Source organism: Schistocerca piceifrons, chromosome 1, assembly GCF_021461385.2.
Source record: "Schistocerca piceifrons isolate TAMUIC-IGC-003096 chromosome 1, iqSchPice1.1, whole genome shotgun sequence".
Lineage (NCBI taxonomy): Eukaryota > Metazoa > Arthropoda > Insecta > Orthoptera > Acrididae > Schistocerca > Schistocerca piceifrons.
The window spans coordinates 863714828-863736937 of record NC_060138.1 but is presented as its reverse complement, the minus strand read 5'-3'; the positions used below and the strand labels follow the sequence as shown (position 1 = coordinate 863736937).

At 38.5% G+C, this 22110-nt stretch overlaps 1 protein-coding gene across 2 annotated transcripts in view; it reads right to left on the bottom strand.

The window, feature by feature from the left end:
• LOC124799437 (cytochrome c oxidase assembly protein COX18, mitochondrial) overlaps nucleotides 1-22110 on the bottom strand; it is an 82384-nt gene that overhangs the window by 52448 nt on the left and 7826 nt on the right. For both annotated transcript variants that reach the window (XM_047262923.1, XM_047262924.1), the window contains exon 3: nucleotides 36-183. In XM_047262923.1, the coding sequence (XP_047118879.1) occupies nucleotides 36-183 (148 nt within the window). The remainder of the gene's footprint in view (nucleotides 1-35; nucleotides 184-22110) is intronic.

Below are 22110 nucleotides of genomic sequence, written 5' to 3'. Positions count from 1 at the left end.
AATTATAAATACTTTTATAATTTTTTGAGAAGTACCTACTGAATGCTGTGGTAACATGTACACCAAATTCCTCAGAGATGCCGACAAACAAATCCACATTGGAATCTGAACCCACACTAGTAATGATGCTTTGGCTGGATGACAGTTATCCCTTATAATTAACTTTTTTAACTGCTTCCGCAACTGTAAAAAAAAAGATAATACTATGAACATAATTCTTTGTGGGAAACATACATTTAGTGGCCACATAATTACAAGCTTATTGTAGTGCTATATGGCTATATGCTGTCAAACTAAATCATTAAAAAGTTAAATAAAGGTAAACTTTAGAATATTTACCCATATAATATGAGTAAAGAGTTTAAATTAAATTAAATTTTGTTTGATGATATATTTTATTTCATGATAAAATCTCATAATCAAAAGTATTTTACTGAACCATTTCTCCATATCAGTGTTTGTATAGGCTGACAGATAAACATCAGTAAATGAAATAGAAACAAGCTTTTGATGCTGATCTCAGTCCGTCACTACTCATGTTAATAGTAGGAAACTTACACTTTATTTGTGAGGTTGAAAGGGGAAAAAATTTACAAATTAGGTACAAGCAAGTAATTTAATCACATCCAGAACTCAATACCTCCTTTTTAAATGGCAATCATGTCTTCTACTTAATGTAAAGTTGTAATATAAATGTATAATGAAAATGTACCAGCACCAACATTTACAAATAGTATAAACCCAGGAAATCCATTTTTGAATGTTTCTTTATAAAGGAAAATGAAGGAGAATTGTGCCAATTTAATCTTCATACCACTAAAAAGATGACTGAAGTAAGTATTAGTGCCAGTGGTGTTGAGAAACACATGAAATCATTACAACTGAACAAAGCTCTAGGGCCCGATGAAACCCCTGTCAGATGCTATACAGAATAGGTGACTGAATTAGTCCCTCTTCTAACTGTAATCTGGCATATATCCTTTGAACAAAAAACCTTGCTCAGTTCTTTGAAAACAGCACGGTTCACACTTGTCTACAAGAATGGCAGTAGAAGTAATCCCAAAAATACCATCCCATATCCTTGATATCAATTTGTTGTAGAATCTTAGAACATATTCTGAGCTCAAGCGTAAGGAGGTGATTTGAACAGAATGACCCCCTCAATGGCAACCAGCATGAATTCCGAAAACTTCGATCAAGTGAAACCCAATACATACTTATCTCACATGGCATGCTGAAAGCTTTGGATCGGTGCAGCCAGGAAGATGCAGTATTTCTTGATTTCCGAAAAGCATTTGACTCAGCATTACACCTACACTTACAGTAAAAAATACGATCACATAGGGTATCCAGTGAAATTTGTGACTGGATTGAGGACATTTTGGTAGGTAGGACGCTGCATGTTATCTCAGATGGACAGTCATCATCAGATGTAGAAGTAACTTTGGGTGTCCCCCAGGGAACTTTGTTGGGATCCTTGCTGTTTATGTTGTGTATTAATGACCTCACAGACAATATTAAGAGTAACATCAGGCCTTTCACAGATGATGCTGTTACCTGTAATTAGGTACTATCTGAAAGAAGCTACATAAATATTCAATTAGATCTTGACAAGGTTTCAAAGGGGTGCAAAGATTAGTAGCTTGCTTTTAATGTTCATAGATGTAAAATTGTGCACTTCACAAAATAATAATAAAAATAATAATGTTCTATGATTATAATATCAATGAGTCACTGCTGGAATTGAACAACTCTCACAAATACCTGGGTGCAACACTTTGTAGGGATATGAAATAGAATGATCACATTGGTTCAGTTGTGGGTAAAGCAAGTGGCAGACTTCAGTTTATTGGTAGAATGCTGGAAAAGTGCAATCAGTCTACTAAAGGGATTGCTTATAAATCACTTGTGTGACCAGTTCTAGAATATTGCTTAAGTGTGTGAGATCCATACCAAATAGGACTAACAAGGGATATTGAATGTATACAGAGAATGACATTCTGAATGGTCACAAGTTTGTTTAACCCATGGGAGAGTTCACAGAGATACTGAAGGAACTGAACTGCAAAACTCTTGAAGATAGGTGTAAACTATCCTGAGAAAGTCTATTAACAAAGATTCAAGAAACGGCTCTAAATGATGACTCTAGGAATATACTACAACCCCTCCAGTATTGCCAACATAGTGATAATGAGGATAAGATTAGAATAAATACTACACGCACAGAGGCATTCAAAGAATTATTCTTCCTGCACTCCATGTGTGACTAGAGCGGGAAGAAACCCTAATAACTGGTACAATGGGACGTACCCTCTGCCATGCAGCTGATGGTGGTTTGCTGAGTATCGATGTAGATGTATTCAGAAAGACACTTTAAGATATACTTGGCTCACTACACTAGTAGAAAATCCTCTTTAATCTGAGCAATAGGCTGTACAATAAATCAACAAAGTGAGTAGCGCACAGTTAAAAACAAATAAACTGTCTGCCTTTGGATTAGTCTCAATGTGGTCTATTCACAAAACGTATGGTGAGGGAAGTAACGTCATTTGCAAAGAAAGGTCTAGAATTTTTATGTGATGCATTATATTTTTTGAATAAAGCCTCCCACTGTCACTTTCTCACTGTCTCTGTAGAGATTTTGTTCTGATAAGAATAGGTCTTGGAAATGATGTCATTTCAGTCTGACAGGAGACACCCATGATTGTTGAAATCCTTGATTTGAAAATAATTTATTTCTTGGCACTACCATAATAACAGCAATATGAAATTACTGTTTTTGCCTGACAACAGCCATCTTCAGGTCATAAAACAGTAGTTCACTCCAACCACTGAGGAAATCACATAGTAGTTCTCAGAAAACTTAGGGGAACAATGGTTACAGCACCAGATTTTTATTCAGAAGCAATATAGTTTAAATCATTACATTGTCTGGATAAGATAAAAATATGGGATATGGTATTTTGTTCTTTTCATCTTTCTTTTACAACATATGAAAGTTAATTTTGTTCACTGACATTGTAATTGCAAGGTAGTTCAGAATGATATAATTTAACCACAAATTAAGTGGACACAGTTGGGTGAAACAGAAATTTTTTAGCCTTATCTGCATTTCTTGCAAAGGGAAAGGGATTAATGAGCCATAATAGCAATGTACTAACACACACACACACACACACACACACACACACACACACACACACACACAAAAACTGTACTCGGGAGGGCACAGATATAGTGTGTGTGTGTGTGTGTGTGTGTGTGTGTGTGTGTGTGTGTGTGAGAGAGAGAGAGAGAGAGAGAGAGAGAGAGAGAGAGAGAGCATGCACCTATTACTTCATTTTTCATGGCATGTCTTACTACAACCTACTTTGAAGAGGCTTACATATGGCATGTCTTACTACAACCTACTTTGAAGAGGCTTACATTTTACTAATGTAAAATGAATCAGTATATTAGTCAACAGTAATTAGAAATGTAGTGTTTTGTTTTTCCAAATAACAATTATGGGGCAGTCAACTTAGTGGTCTATCGTAGCCTTCTGAGAGGGCACTGTCAAAAAATACAAAGAGGTAATAAAGAGTATCCATGGGATAACAAACGTCCAATGAAGTAGAACATTACTGTACCCACAGGAGAATGCAGAACTGTGTGCCACCTTTCTGGCTACTGGAAGGGCTGTGTTGACCCAGATAGTATGCAACTCTCTCCACATGTTCAACATGGAATCTAGACATCCATTACAAACAGTAATACAAACATACTGGCATTGTAGTGCATGAAAGGGAAAAGTGAACACCTAGACTGGAGGCAGTATCAATATTGTTTGGTTCTCTTCATTGGCAAATTTAGGGAACAGCATTTGAAGCTGACTGCCGTCAACATACACTACGCGTAGGGACCACGAAGGTAAGATACAAGAAATTAGAACTCATACTGAAGCATACAGACAGTCATTTTTCCCTTGCTTTATTTGCGAGTGGAACAGGAAAGGAAATGACAAGTAGTGGTACAGGGTACCCTCCGCCACACACTGTATGGTGGCTTGTGGAGTGTCGATGTAGATGTAGAAGTGCAGTATTTGTCTGCTGCCTGATGGTCATCATGGTTCTGGTATTGGAAGAGGAGCCTCCAACCTATTGTCCAGCCCTACAGGCAACATTTCAGCTGTGGCCTCCTTTTGATAATGCACAGGCACACTACATCCACCTAAGGAATACTTCTCATCAGGACACAGAACTCAAGTGACTGGAACGGTTGGCAGTATCTATTATATGAACCCAACTGAGCACGCCTGGGACCACTTACAACCTGCAGAATGTCTTTACAGGAAATCTCCTCACACTGGATGACCTCAAGCCATGAAATAGTGGGACAGGCTTGTGCAACAACGTGTCAACAGCATTATGGATAGAATGCAAAGGAATAATCATATTACAATAACCTAGTGGAGTGATATAGTCCTGAATGTTACCCAGTTGCAGATTTCAGCTTCACAGACTTGCACGTCGAAATAGGCTGTCTTTATTTTGGTTGTTGTTGTAATCTTCAGTCTGAAGACTGGTATGATGCAGCTTTCCAAGCTCTTTATCCTGAGCAAGCCTCTTCATCTATGAATAACTACTGCAATTTACATCCTTTTGAATCAGCTTACTGTAATCATCTCTTTGTCTCCCTTTGCAATTTTTACTCCCCAGACTTCCCTCTAATACTAAACTGGTGGTCCCTTGATGTCCCAGAATGTTTCCTGTCAACAAATTCCTTCTTTTAGTCAAGTTGCGCCACAAATTTCTATTCAGTGTACCTTCATTAGTTGAGCGATCTACCCATCTAATCTTCAGCATTCTTCTGTAACATCACATTTCAAAAGCCTTTATTCTCTTCTTGGCTAAACTGTCTATCATCCATGCTTCACTTCCATACATGGTTACGCTCCATAAAAATGTTTTCAGAAAAGTCTTCCTAACACTTAAATCTATATATTCCTCTACCCATTCCTGCTTAGCAATTTTGCACTTCCTGTCAATCCCCTTTTTTAAATGTTTGTAATCCTTTTCGCCTGCTTCATTTGATGATTTTTAAATTTTCTCCTTTCATCAATTAAATTTCTTTTGTGTCATCCAAGGATTCCTACTAGGCCTTGTTTTTCTATTGATCCTCTGTTGCCTTCACTATTTCATCTCTTAAAGCTATCCATTTGTCTTCTACTGTATTCCTTTCCCATTGTATAAAACTCCTTCTGAAGCTCTCAGCAACCTCTGATTCTTTCAACTTACCCATATCCAATCTCCTTAACTTCCTACCTTTTCACAATTTCTTCAATTTTAATCTACATTTCATAACAAATAAATTGTCGTCAGAGTCCCTTGAAATGTCTTACAATTTAAAATGTGGTTCCTAAATCTCTGCCTAACCATTACATAATCAATTTGGAACCTTCCGGCATCTCCAGGCCTCTTTCATGAACACAATCTTTTCTTATAATTCTTAAACCAAGTGCTACCGACGATTAAATTATAATCTGTGCAAAATTCTACCAGGTACCTTCTTCTTTCATTCCTTTTCCCCACTCCATATTCACCAACTATTTTTCCTTCCCTTCCTTTTCCTAATATCAAATTCTAGTTTCCCATCAAAAATAAATTTTCTTCTCCCTTAACTATCTGACTAATTTCTTTTATCTCATCAAACATTTCTGTCATTCATCATCTGTGGAGCTAGTGGTATATAAACTTGAACTACCATGGTGGGTGTGGGCCTAGTTTCTATCTTGGCTATGATAAATGATTCACGATGACGTTCACAATAGCTTACCCGCATTCATTGGTAAACCTACTCCTGCATTACCCCTATCTGAATTTGTACTTATAACATTTTATTCACATGATTATATGTCCTGTTCCTATTGCCACTGAACTTTACTAATTCCCACTGTACCTAACTTCAATCTACCCATTTCCCTTTTTAAATTTTCTAGCGTACCTGCTTAATTAGGAGATTTCACATTCCATGCTCCGACCAGTGGAATGCATGTTTTGTGTCTTCCGATGACAACATTCCCCTGAGTAGTGTCTGCCTGAATACTGGAATATGGAGACTATTTTACCTCTGAAATATTTTACCCAAGAGGATGCCATCATCATTTAACCAGACACTATAGCTGCATGCCCTTGGGGAAAATAACAGATGTAGTTTTCCATTGCTTTCAGCCGTTTGCAGTACCGGCATAGCAACACCATTTTGGTTGATGTTACAAGGTTCAGTCAATCATCCAGACTGTTGCCCTTGTAACTACTGAAAAGACTGCAGCCCCTCTTCAGGAATCACACATTTTTCTGGCTGCTAAAGAGATATCCCTCCATTGTAGTTGCACCTGCAGTACGGCTATCCGTTGTTGTTGTTGTTGTGGTCTTCAGTCCTGAGACTGGTTTGATGCAGCTCTCCATGCTACTCTATCCTGTGCAAGCTTCTTCATCTCCCAGTACCTACTGCAACCTACATCCTTCTGAATCTGCTTAGTGTATTGATCTCTTGGTCTCCCTCTACGATTTTTACCCTCCACACTGCCCTCCAATGCTAAATTTGTGATCCCTTGATGCCTCAAAACATGTCCTACCAACTGATCCCTTCTTCTAGTCAAGTTGTGCCACAAACTTCTCTTCTCCCCAATCCTATTCAATACCTCCTCATTAGTTACGTGATCTACCACGGCTATCTGTATTGCTGAGGTATACAAGCCATCCCACCAACAGCAAAGTCCATGGTCCTTTTTTTAGTTTACATTCTAAAGTGCAGTTATATCTTATTCTTTCATTCACTATTTCCCTACAATCAACGACCACAGATATTCGCATATATGCAGATGGTGCAACACTTTTTTTGAGTAGTTTGCGTGTTGCTACTTCAATGCAAAAGTGTTGTTATTTGAGCACACCTCATAATGTAGACCGTTACAATTACTTTACCTAAAGTTAACTTTAGCTAAAACTTTAAAGGATTCACCTACTAGTACCAAGCAGACAACAAAATGAGTCAGCTGAATATTTTATCAGAGACATGCACACTATAAGCTACTAATTATGTAAAACTATAATGTAATTGGACAGATGAAATATCTACTCACCAAGTGGTGGCAGGAGAACACACATTTAAAAAAGAAAAAAGGTATTATGTATGCAAGTCTTCAGAGCCAAAGGCTCCTTCTTCTGGCAGAAGGGTTGAAGGGGAAGGAAGAGTGGTGAAGGGAAAGAAATGGAGAGATTTAGGAAAATAGGTACAGTTCAGAATAATAACCCAGAATTGTGGGTCAGGGAAGACTTGCCAAACAGGATGAGATGAAAAGACTGATTGTTGGAGACGGCACCAGATGAGATTCGAAAACCTGAGACCTTATAGGTGGAAGACCTGGTAATATGCAAGACGCTGCTAAAACACTGTGAAAAGCTAAGCGCATTTTATGTAGTAGAGGTGGGAGGTTGACGGCCAAAAATAGACAACTCAGAAAACAAAAGGTGTAGAAAACTAAAATGGAGTAGTTACTGTGAAAAAATGCTGATACAAAAGAAATTAATGTAAATTAAGGCCAGGTGGGTGGCCATAACCAAGGTCACATTGTAGTGCTAGTTCCTACCTGCAGAGTTCTGAAATTTAGTGTCTGGGGGAAGAATCAAGGTGGCGCGTGTGATGAAACAGGCACCGAGGTCACAACTGTCATGTTGTAGAGCAAGCTCTGCAACAGATACTGTGTGTTACCAATATATACCCTCTGCCTTTGCCCATTCATCGTAACTGATAACTTTGTGATAGGCAAGCTAATGTAAAAGGTTGGAGAGTATTTACATAACAGTTGGTATACGAGTATGATGTCTCATTTCAAAGGCAGTTCTCCCTTTGATAGTATATATTTTGCCAGATGCAGGGCTGGTATAGGTGGTCATAGCAGGGTGCATGTGGTAAGTCTTGCAGCAGGGAAGGTCACAGGGATAGGATTCAAATGGTAGGGAGATTGGTGCAGAAGGGGCATAGGTTCTGACAAGAATATTGTGGAGATTGAGAGAGCGGCAAAAAGCTATTCTGGATGTGGTTGGCAAAATCTCACACAATATGGACCTCATTTCAGGACATGATTTTAGGAAGTCATGGCCTTGTCGAAGTGCTAATTAATACATTCAAGACTGGGATAATACTAAGTGACAAGTGATATACTCCTTTTTTTGGAGGGCTCAGCAGTACCAGGATTGGATGTGCTAGCCCATGAAATCTGCTTTTGACCTATGGTGGTAGGGTAATTACATCCAGTGAAGGCTGAGGTGCGAATGATGGTGTATTGCTGTAAAGTGTCTTCATCTGATCAAATACGTCTGCCTCGAATGCCAAGGTTGTATGGGAGGAAACATTTGACATGGAAAGGATGGCAGCTGCCAAAATGTAAGTACTGTTGTTTGTTAGTAGGTTTAATGTGGACAGAAGTGTGCAGGTGGCCTTCAGTGAGGATGAGATCAACAGCAAGGAAAGTGGCAGGGGATTCGGAATAGGACCACGTGTAATTTAAATGGGAGAATGTATTTAGAGATTCCAGGAATTTTAACAGGTCAGTCTCAACATGAATCCATATAGCAAAGATTTCTACACTTCTGCCAAACAAATGAGTCTTTGGCTCTGAAAGCTTGCATACGCAATACCTTTTTTCTTTTTTATATGTGTGTTCTCCTGCCACCATTTGGAGAGTATATTTTTTATCTACCCAATTACATTAGACTTTTACATAATTACTAGCTCATAGCGTGCATGTCTCTGATAAAATATTCAGCTGACACGTTTTGTTCTCTACTTCTTACTAGTAGATGAATCCTTTCACTTGACACTTTAAAAATGATCCTTAATTTTAGCTAAAGGCAGCTTTAGATAAACCAATTTTAATTGCCTTCATTATGAGGTGTGCTCAAATAACAACACTTCTGCACTGAAGTAGCAACATATAAACTACTCAAAACAAGTCAAACAGCCACACCATCAACCACCACTCCTCTCCTACAAACCAAGCTTGGTCAACCTCCTTAACATCCCCACAGCCTTCATTGCTGCCTCCCAGAACAACAGTAACTGAAAATCACAAGAACCAGTCACAACAGTACAGCGTTCTCAACCTCTTGTCTAAAGCAATGTCCCCTCCTGAATTATCTGTATTAGCCAAGGGTCTCACTTTCAGTACTAAACGTGCATTTAATCATGCTGCTTTGGTGAAGGACCCATTTTCCTTCACACATAATATCAGCTGGAAATATTACTTTGCAACCCAATCCCAAAACCTTTCCAACAGCAAACTTGACATTGAACCCTGTCTTGAACAGTTCTGACTATGATCCCAACTTGATCAACCACCACTACCTAAAAATCATCCCTTAAAAGCCTTCCAAGAATTCCTCACATCCAGTATTGATTCACAACCCTTCAACACCTTAGTGACACTCTTCCACAGGTCAAACATACCCCTGACCATTCGTGTTGCTCTTCTCTGTGTATGTTCAATACCTCCTGCTAGTCTTATTTGGTATGGGCCCCACACTTTTGAGCAATATTCTAGGATGGATTGCAAGAGGGATTTGTATGCAATCTCCCATGTAGACTGATTGCATTTCCTTAGTATTCTACCAATAAACCAAAGTCTGGTATCTGCTTTACACACAATTGAGCCTATGTGATTGTTTCCTACTAAGTGTTACCTCGAGCATTTGTATGAGTTCACAGCTTCCAACTGTGACTAATTAATACTGCATTCATACAATATCAAGTTTTTTGTTTATGTTTTTTGAAGTGCACAATTTTACATTTTTCAACATTAAAAGCAAGTTGCCAATCACTGCACCACTTTGAAATCTTATAAAAGTCTGATTGAATATTTATATATTTTCACTCAGACTGTAATTCATTGTAGATATCTGCATCACCTGTGAAAAGTCTGAGGTTACAATTAGTATTGTCTGCAAAGTCATTTATGTAGAACTTTAACAGCAAGTGAACCAACATACTTCCGTGAGGTACACCTGAAGTTACTTCTACATATAATGATGTCTCTCCATCCAAGATAACAAGCTGCATCCTTTCTACCAAGAAATTCTCATTCCAGTCACATATTTTGCCTGATACCCATGTGATTGTGCCTCTGATAATAAGCATAGGTATGGTACTGGGTCAAATGCTTTTCGGAAATCAAGAAATACTGAATATACCTGACTGCCTTGATCCAAAGCTTTCAGCACATCAAGTGATAAAAGTGCGAGTTGTGTTTCACGTGTTTTCGAAATCCATGCTGGTTGGGTCATGTTTGAAGAGGTTGTCTTTTAGTAATTTTTGGCACACTCTAGTGTTGTATATCAATTTTTCAAATTTGCTTTTGAGTGTTGTTACTGTGTGAACAGACTGGTGTAGTACTGTTTATCAGGCATTGTATGTTACTTATATATTTAGTATTGAAATTGAGCATTTGGAGCTTTTTTACTGAATTATTGTTGTGTCAATGATCATTGGCTACAGATTTATTTTCGGCTTTGGAATTGTTAGTCTGGCATGTTGTTAATCACTGGAGATTTTATTTTTTCTTTGTATTTGTTTTGAGGAGGAAATTCACTACTATGATGTTGCATGCACAACAGACAGTGATATGGCGACAAAGATAAAAGTCCTCCCGTTGTGTGGTCTGGTGGCTGAGTATGTCAGTATGTCTGAATATGTATGTTATGTCATTAGTTGCAGTTTTTGTGTTACCAGTTGTAGTTAATAATGACAAATTAATTTAGTATCTGCAAGGGCATGAGAATGCCATGGAATAATCACTGCCAGCACAAATGTAATGATGCTACTCGATGGTGGTTCAACACAAAGCCAGGAAACCGAACCCCAGAAGAGGTAACAGATCCCAATGTGTGAGCCAGTCTATGGGGGACCAGTGAGTCTGAGCATTGTTAGAGAACAATCACAGAGGAAAAACACAACATGAACCAGTGTGAGCAACTGACAATTGAGCACACAGAAACAGAGCACTGCATGAGGCTAAGGCTTGGCCCTTGGGTGCTGAAATCACTGTTAGAACTGCTGGGCCAGATCCATCACTGCCATATGTAAACACTGATTTCCTACCATTTCATCATTTTATGTCTATTCTCTACATATGTGTCTGGTTTGGTTATGTACTTCCCTAGCTTAGCCCTGACTTTGAAATACCTCTCCCTCATTAAACGAACAACTTCTTTTACCTCCAACCATAAACTCATTTCTTCACCTGTAGTGAAATATTACACAAATGAAGCATTCTGTTAAAGGGACAATCTAATTGGGGAAGTGGCAGACATCATGCAACAATGTACATGATGAAACCCCCACAGGTCCCTCTTGTTGTACACAGCTCAACCTAGCATTGGATGGTACTGTTCCCATTAACATGACAAAACATAAAATGCTTCCTAAAAACATAAACAACAAGCAACATCATGGCTTTTAACACTAGTCACAGTTGCTCTTTCAATGCCATAGCTTTATTTACAATGTATGCACACAATGTGCGACAATATCTATAATAAGGCATCTGCTGAAGTACGCTCATAATTCTTGCTGCTGAAATTTTGTCAAGTAATTTTTTAGTACCTTTGCCTCGTATAAATTATTTATCAGAGATTAATAAATAATCATTTGAAACAAATAATCTAATTCTTCTGTTGTGCTGATCTGTGTACAATGGGTGGTGGTAAATACTGGTAACAACAGCTACTAATTTATTTAGTGGCACTATTTTTTTTATTAACCTTATAAACTAGTTTTGTCCACTACATCCAACTTCATGAATTTAATTCCTCCCTTTTCTAATGCACGGGAAAAGCATGTAGTAGTGTGTTTGCATATTGATATGATCAATTCAAAGAAAGATATCACTATGCTGATGGTATGAATACGTGAGGGACCAAAATATGATGTAGAGGCTAAAGTCTAGATCAGGGTCACTGGCAGTCACAGCAGTGTTTCTCTACTGCTCATAGGTTTGCAAAGAATTAGTTTTAATACAGCCAATGGGTAAAGTAACCACTACCAAAATTGGATTTATAGTTCCAAAACAGACCATTCCCTTCTTCGCTGTTGTCACAAATATTAAAAAAAAATTGTTACAAATTATAAGTTTGTGTTTACATTGGGAGTTAATAGCAGAGATTTGATTGCAGCAAGAGAATATTTGTTGCAAGCAAGATTATAAATTTCACTGCTGTGCACACGTGCATCAGTAAAATTTATAATTTTACTTCCCACATATATTCAGCTACTTTTCAGAATATGTTAGGATTTCCGAAGGCATTGTTAGGCTGGGATCCAAGAGTGCAGATTGGACGTATAATATTCTTTGTCACAAACATCTAAGCATTTTTCCCAAGGGGAAAAAAAAACAAAAAACGAATTATGAGGTTGTGGTTAGCCTGGAATGTGACAGTATGGTTGGGTGTCAGTCAAGCCAATGAATGTGGAATCTAAAAAATTCTGGTTGTGGTTACAAACTGACCTTTAGCTCAGCCTGGCTTTAGGTTAGGTTGGAATGTAACACTTTTGTTGTGTTTTGGCTATGTGAAAGCTAAAAATTCTGGTTGTGAGACTGATGTGTATTTTAGCCCAAGGTTTAGATTATGTTGGAATGCCAGAACTTTCCAAACTATATAAATATTAAAATTATTTATTTATTTTGCTCTTCAATATGTGAGTTGTTGCAACCATTCCCAGTGCGTACAAGGTAACCAATATGATCTCTGTTTAATACTGTAAAATGTGATGGATCATATTATTTTTCCTTTCTTCGTCTTTTCCTTTTATACATGTAAAACTAAATGTAAATTAATGAACTGCTTTGTGCCAGAGATAATGTTTTGATATGAAAAAAGAGAGGAGATACGCTCTTCAAGTGATTAATTTCTGTATATTCACCAGTTTGTTTTTTTTAAGTGGTAGTGGGCGGACATATGACTAGCTCCGCAGCACCAGTATTAATTAAAAAAGTGTATTCCAATCGTGTATTAAAAACTGTTATAAAAATGATTAGGAAGGCAAGTTCATTCACATATATTGTATATTTACATCAAGAGAATTCTGCATCACAAGGTTTGAAGCTGACAAGGGGAATTTGCGTGAGCAGCAGAGGGGCAATCCTGTAGTGGTAATGTCATAAGCAGTACTACGAACAATGGAATTAATGTGAAGAAGTATGAAACTTTAAATGATGAATATTGATCTTAAATGTATTGACACTGAAGGTCTGTTGACACTAGTAATAGTTACAGTTCACCCAGTATATGTGTACCGTACCTTCCAATTTCTGTCAGTTATTCTTTCCAATTATTTTTTTTATTGTAACAAGAAACTACTGAGACTTCTGTTGTATTTTTTACATGTCCATGAGACTATAAATAAGAAAAACATTGAAGGAGCAAATTAAAATTAAATTCTGCCTACAAATGAGACTCGCTGGGAATGCTGGTTTCAGCAGCAAAGGTAGGAAGCTGCTACGCTGTATGCTCATATGGCCACACTCGGCACCATCTTTCTAGCAGCAGATAACTTCTTTTCCTTCCAATTAATATCCTTTATGGAAAGTGCATTTCTATAGAAAACACGAAAATTTGTATAAAGTCATCATTAAAGTGCAAAATAAAACATTGAATTCTATAAGACTGTGTCAGATAATAATCAGGTTTATTAGTGAATACACAGCTAAATCTGCTTTAATTGAAAAGTACCGATACAGACAAAATTTCATTTTTTAATTTTTTTTCATAATTTTGTTAAACACTATTCACAATGGAGTCAAAGGAAATGGCTATTGTTGAAAACTCACTACAAAATGCACTATTCTAACTAATCATGATGTCACTTTTATGATGACTGATGAGACAATTTCTCAGTTCTCACTGGGAAACATTTTTTCAAATAGTGAAACTGAAGCACGCGACAGTGAAAATTCCTTTGACTATTTGCTCACGACATTGCGAACACAAGAACAGTTCATAAAAGCAATGTAAATATTAGCGAGACATACAATTTGACACAACTCATGCAGCTAATAACACAACAGTTTACACAGCAGTTCACAAGACATCGGGAAAATATAGAACAACAGTTTGTGTGTGTGTGTGAAATCTTATGGGACTTAACTAGAACAACAGTTGACACAGCAGTATAACTAAACACCAGGAAAATATGGGACAACAGCTTACACAGCAAAATCAGACATTTAACGATTTCAAGAATAGTATTATTCAACAGTTCAATGAGATGAGCAAAACTATTGGCACTGAATTATCTGACGAACTATCCGGGAAGTTGACAGAGTTAGGTAAACAACTAAAACAATAAATAATTACCAACATATCCCGCAATATTAATATGTTAACGGAAAAAGTACCATCTGTAGATGATAAACAGCTACAATTTTCAGATGAGTTACAAAACCTTAGTAAAGCATATTCTCAAATTCAGGAGACGCAATCCCAAGTGGATGCTTCGGTAAAAAATGTGACGAATGCAGTCAGCAAGCTGCAAGATGTATGCAAAAACTTACCTACATAAATACAAAAGTTAAGTCTAAGAGTAGACCAGTTAAGTTTAGAGTCAAAATTTGCCAAAAAAACAGGGAGATAAGATATGTGCAGATATAAAGGAAATAACAGAAGAAGCTGAAGCCACGATGCTGGATAAGGGCAGCACCCTTGCTGAAAAGATAGTGTCAGAGTGCAAAATCTATGTAGATACTGTAGAAGCAACTATTAAGGGGAAAGAAAGTCAACTTCTAGCTAAAATAGATCCAGGTTTAAAGGAAGCAGAGGAAAGGTTACGGGGTAGTATTGCTAAAATCACTGACATTCCAAAACAACATTTGATGGAAAACAAACCCATGCTTTTAGAGAAGTTAGATACTTTCGCTGGATACCCACAATAGCCTGTCAAAGGAAAATAGTGAAGGTTACAGAATGCAACAACACTTGTCGGCAGCTGTCCCTGTTAAGCAAGCACAATTGCCATGTGCTATGCCACAAGTGAACACAAACACGACTGTCACTGACAGCGCGGCATGTTTGTTAACATTACTTGCAGATGACACATTACTTAGGCACCAACAATTTCCGGTATTTACCTCTGAAGGGAAAAGAACAAACACTGTGGTCTTTATTAGACAATTTCGAAATGTTTTACCTTGTCCCTGGACCGAAGCCCAGAAAATTAGATTTGTTGTTGGATACACACAGGGTGACATTCTGCTATGGGCTACTGACATGGCGGAATGTTATCACTACTATGGACAGCTTGAGAGAGCCTTTCTGGATAAATATTGGTCTGAGGCTGTACAAGAGAGGCTCAGACATGAAGTATTCAACCCAGCTCCATTCAATAGCAAACACGGAAGCTTAAGAGGCTATTTTGAAAAATATTTGAATAAAACCAGATACTGAACAAACCCGGTATCTCAAGCAGATGTGCTGATTTTTTAAACAGCTATCTTCCTGCCCATCTTAGGCAAGAACTTATTACCATTCCAGAAAACGAGACCGAATACTGTCTATCTGTACTGGACTCAATAGATCTGATATACGAAAAGAGGCCAGTACAACCCAAGCCGGTTAATACACAGATAGTGCCACCAAGATTTACAGACCAATAAGTGAACAACGGATTCGTAGTACAACATGGATGGCAACCTTATCCCACACAGACCTATGGTAATGGTAATGGCAATCACAACGACAATGTACAAAGCCGTAAATTCAAGGGTGGATACGAAAGAAATGGGCAAAAATTTAACAAAAACAACTACAACGGGCGAGCAGCATATGGCCAGCCTGTCAATATGTACAGACACAAGCTACCACCAATAATCAGCCAACCACTTGGCAAACACAAAACAATACTGAACAGCCAAATAAACCACAGACAGCGGGATTTGGCCAGCAAAATAGTGCACATATGCCACATAATGCGCAAAGGCAAAGAGAATTTCAGTAAAGAGCTTCACAGGATACTAATCGGCATAATAAAACACCAAGAGTCCATATAGAGGAAGTTACACCTAACCCAGAGACCAATGCCATCGTGAGGCCGGAAAACTTGAACTGATCACGGTAGGCCCCCATTCTGCGACCACTGAGGAGAGTGGGGGCACAAGCTTGATCGACACTTGCTTTATCAGATACGATCAAGGTAGCTATACCCTCTAAGTTGCATATATGAACAATAATATTAGATTTAGAATGCTGGAAAATCACATTCCAGAATTTATGTTGTTAGGTGATAAGGAAAATTTTTGTTTGTGTTTTTTCTTATATGTCAAATGTGTAAACAATAAGCTGAATGGATGCAACAAGGAAGAATTTTACTTTCATGTGTCTAGAGACGACGATGCAATGTGCATGGCCCAGCTGTAAACAAATAAACGAACTTGGGAAATGCATTGTAGCACGCAATGCAATAAAAACTCACCGCGACGTAAATACACTCATGCTCATAAATTAAGGATAATGCTGATACATGATGAAACAGCACTCTGGTGGGTGGTTTGCGAGTTTAAATCACCTCGGGGTATGACCTTGCGGTGCATTTGACCTGCGGTTGTCGCACGGTGGCACTGGCAGCAGTCCACATATGCAGAGGTATGTTGGTGCATGTCAGAGTACGGTGTAGCGAGTAAGTGTGCAGAAGTTATCAGATGTGCTAATGGTGACTGTGTGTTGAAAATGGCTCAAAGAACACATATTGATGACGTTATGAGGGGTAGAATACTAGGGCGACTGGAGGCTGGTCAAACACAGCAAGTCATAGCACGGGCCCTCCATGTGCCACAAAGTGTAATCTCAAGATTATGGCAATGATTCCAGCAGACAGGAAACATGTCAGGGTGCTACAGTACGGGATGTCCACAGTGTACTACACCACAAGAAGACCCATATTTCACCATCAGTGCCCACAGACAGCCACGTAGTACTGCAGGTAGCCTTGCTCGGGACCTTGCCGCAGCCACTGGAACAGTTGTCTCTAGACACACAGTCTACAGACGACTGAACAGACATGGTTTATTTGCCCAGAGATCTGCAAGATGCACTCCACTGACCCCTGGTCACAGGAGAGCCCGTAAAGCCTGGTCTCAACAACACAGTACATTGTTATTGGATCAGTGGTCCCAGGTTATGTTCATGGGCGAGTCCAGGTATAGTCTGAACAGTGATTCTCACTGGGTTTTCATCTGGTGCGAACCAGGAAGCACATACCAACCCCTTAATGTCCTTGAAAGGGACCTGTATGGAGGTCATGGTTTGACGGTGTGGGGTGGGATTATAATTGGTGCACGTACACCCCTGCATGTCTTTGACAGAGGAACTGTAACAGGTCAGGTGTTTCGGGATGTCATTTTGCACCAATATGTTTGCCTTTTCAGGGGTGCAGTGGGTCCCACCTTCCTCCTGATGGATGATAATGCATGGCCGCACCAAACTGCCAACATGGAGGAGTACCTTGAAACAGAAGATATCAGGCGAATGGAGTGGCCTGCCTGTTCTCCAGACGTAAACCCCATCGAGCACGTCTGGGATGCTCTCGGTCGACATATTGCTGCACGTCTTCACACCCCTAGGACACTTCAGGAGCTTCGACAGGCACTGGTGCAAGAATGGGAGGCTATACCCCAGCAGCTGCTCGAACACCTGATCCATAGTATGCTAACCCGTTGTGCGGCCTGTGTACGTGTGCATGGTGATCATATCCCACATTGGTGTCGGGGTACATGCACAGGAAACAGTGGCATTTTGTAGCACATGTGTTTCGGGACGACTTTCTCAACTTATCACCAATACCATGGACTTACAGATCTGTGTCGTGTGTGTTGCCTATGTGCTTACACTATTAGAGCCAGTTTTGTGTAGTGCCACATTGTGTGGCACCACATCCTGCAATTATCCTTAATTTATAAGCATGAGTGTAAGTGGTATCAGAGAAACACAGCGCATACGCACCAGACAGACACAGCAAAGAGCGTTGGAGCACCCAAAACAAACAAACCATATGAGCTACGGCCTTCACTAGCATTTGTAAAGCCTATTGCATAGACAGGGACATAGAAAATTGAGGGAGAGTCTATACTACAAGTACGACTGTCTACATAATACACACATACAAAGATAAGCTAGGGAATCATACACACGGAAAGCGACAGTCTATACTACAAGTACGACTATCTACATAATACACACACACAAGATAAGCTAGGGGATCATACACAAGGAGGGTGACCCTAAGCTATGAGACATTTACTTAAGTTACGCTACTATATACATTATATCTATATATGTACAATATTTACAAATTTAAGTATTGAAAGTAAAGGCACTAATTACATTTGATGGACCAGAAAAGTCTTGCTGCAGGTAAACAAGTTTGTATAGTATAAGTAGCAAATCGAATAAGAGGTCACACCATGCCTATAATACACTTTGTCTTTCAGATTTATAAGGTAAGTAGAGACGCACACATGACATTGAATAAGTTTTGTGATAGCACGACTGCACACTGAAGTGAATGAATATGTGGTTGAATTTATCAAAAGGTATAAGTAGCAACTGAGCCACTATACACTTATCTATGAAGATTTAGTTTTAAGTTTTTCTTCCAGGGAACAATGCATCGATAGTCCTAAAGTGAAGCAAGATAAATGCTTGTAGAGTGTTAGATACCATATAAAAATAAGAAAGGACCGCACCACAAGATAAATATAGTTATAAGTTTATGATACATATCAATGTAATAGTGTGAAAGTATGTGAAGAGAAAAACAGTTTCAGTACGTCACATATCAGGTCTAGGTTGAGCACTACCAAATAATCAAGGGGTCAAAACCAAACTATTGTGAGCGTCGACTACCCATGAGAGAGTCAAACACCTGATTTCCACTGAAATTTTTATGCACATTTGTTATTTGTGTAAACACTGTTTTATGCTCATTGCTTGTTGCATGTAGTATTGATGATAATACTCCATATACCTCACCATATCCTTTACACAATGAACATAACAAGTAAATACTGAGCTGCACTTTTAAACACTGAATAAGTATTTGATACGATTGGTATCATCAGATCTGAGTTGTGTTTATAAACAACAAATTATTTTGCTCTTGGGATCACAGTTAATAAGCCCAGTAACAAGAAGTAACCGAGCACATAAATGTCTTTCTGTGGAATTTCCTCAAGCATGTAGTGTGTAGATCCTTCCTGGAGAATGCTAGAGAGGCGAGGCCATACGTAGTTATCTGAGGCAGTGCATAGTATCTATTTTAGTGACTATTGCTTACTTCTTTAATTCTTTGGAACTGATAAATATGCTCCGACAAGAAGTCATAGTAAATTGAAATGAAATGTACGTCAATTTATGCCATAAAGAAAAACAGAATCTATTATTGTATGAATGTTATAGGCAGAATGTATAACCAAACGAGAGTAAAAAGTGTACTCATATAACTGGAATTGAACAATGTAATGAAATTGTAATTTAACAAAATGTACAAAAACAAAATGACAAGCACACTGTAATGTATATAAGCGACAATAATGGCATGTCAGCAAATGAACAGTCTGAGTGTATTTTGTAATTGTATTTTTTTAATGTTATTTGTATAGTATGTGGAAAGGACACAACAGAAACTTTATGTAATGCAACTGTATGAAAGACGCTCAAAAACAAAATGCAAAAACATATGAGACCTGGCTGCAAAGTGTTAAGTGTGTGTACGATATAAGTGGGTGTGCACGTGATAAACTAAAGGTGGGAATACTTTGTGTGACATGAATTTTCTGTGTTCGACAATGTAGTAAAAGCAGCAAGAAACTTAACTTGCCAACGGATGTCAGATGAACAGCTCATGTCCCCACTGAATAAGTGAGAGCAACAAGGTGAAATAAATTCCTCGGGCCACTGTTCTGGAAGTCAGTTGTCACAGCATCGAAGATTTCACAGAGGATCATGCCACTGAACACGAGCTTCACGAATTTGTGCAGTGAAAGCTACTGTGAATGCATGAGATGGACACTCTGGTGCTGTACTAAACATGTGAGCATGAGATGGGACGATTTGCAAGCGAAACACAGGGCAGATACTGACTGACAACAATGGGACTATGCGGTTACAGCAAGCACTTTTTATGAAAGAAAACTTATGTACGTAAGTGTTAAAAGAAGCTGAAATGTCCGTACACACTGATAACCATACAGGATAATTCCAATGGCCGAAAATAAAGACTATGTCCATTCCGGCCAGGGCTATCAACCCTCAAAAATAGAAACACGCTCAGACACTGTGCACCTCTGTAAGATGCCAGCGCACAGTGGGGGGCAAGTGTAGTGGATCACATTATTTTTCCTTTCTTTGTCTTTTCCTTTTATACATGTAAAACTAAATGTAAATTAATGAATTGCTTTGTGCCACAGATAATGTTTTTATACAAAAAATGAGAAGAGATATCCTCTTCAGTTGATTAATTTCTGTATCTTTACCTGTTGGTTTCTGTAAGTGGGTAGCAGGCGCACATATGACTAGCTCCACCTTGCCAGTGTAGATTAAAAATGTGTATTCCAACCATATATTAAAAGTGTTATAAAATTATTAGGAAGGTAAGTTTATTCACATATACTGTATATTTGCATCAATAACACCTGTCTGTTCATCTTTTTGCCCATGTTGAAAATCCTGCATCATGAGGTTCGAAGCAGACAAGATGAATTTACATGAGCAGCAGAGGGGCGATCCTGTAGCAGATTGTCATAAGCAGCACTATGCACAATGGAATTACTGAGAAGAAGTACGTAACTTGAAATGGAATAATGATCTTAAATGTATTGACATTGAAGGTATGTTGATATTAGTACCAGTTAAAGTTCACCCAGGATATGTGTACCTTCCAATTCCTTTCAATTATTCTTTCCAATTATGTTTTTTACTTGTTCGTGCAGCAATTATTAATCAGTTTCCCCTTTAGGCCCCCCCCCCCCCCCCCCACACACACACTCATATGACACTATTCAAATAGGAGTTGGTCATCCCTCTCAACACATCTTATTTATGGCATGAAAACTGATAATAAAAGTAATACAGTACAACATCAATAATTCAAATATCAATCAACCAAAACACTGGTTAAGCAAAAAGAGTTCCAGTCAGCAAATTTAAATATGCACTCCACACACTTCCACTAGCAGATGATAGTTCTTTGGTACTGTAGCTTCTTTCCTCTTTCTGCCTACAGCGAGTAATCATGTGCTCGAACTTGAGCCTCTGATAGTCTCTAGGCAGAAGCATGTGAGCTTCACTTGCGACATCGTGCCGCAGTTGTAACATTTGCATTGGTTCTCAGTGCTTCAGACTGACTGCAGAACGATACTAGTGAATCAAGTTTAGCTGCGGAATACTGAGTTCAGCATACCATAATATCGGATATTAAAATGAACAGTAGTGGGATCACAAAACTTGCGAGTCAACTTGACAGTGGAGAGTGAACCTTACACAGAAAAATGTTGAAAATGGCAGGAAACTGGGATGTAGACTCTTCAGTATACATTCGGTTCATTCAGGTACATAGCCTAGGATAACCAATAAGTGGCCGTTTGATCTGTGAAAAAGCCCTTGAAATGAATAAGAAACTTGGGGGGTAACACCAGTTTCAAAGTAGCTATAAGCTGGCACGTGATTTTCAAATTTAAGCATGGAATTAAGGAAGTGGACATTCAAGGTGAAAAAAGTTAGCTGATACTAAAGCTGCTGAATGTTTCAATAAATATTGATAAATGAAGGCTATAACAAAGCAATGTCTACAACGCAGATAAAACTGGTCTACACTGGAAGAAAATGCGAAGTAAAGCCCAAGTTTCCACGAAAGAAATGTCAGCACCTGGTTATAAGATGAGGAAATCTTGCATCACTGCTGAGGTATGTGGAAATGTTACCGGAATGCATAGGTTACCCTCGCTGACCATATGGAAGTCTTTAAGAATCTGTGGTGCTTTACAGGACAAAAAGTACTGTTGGTCATCTACAAGAATCAAAAGAATTT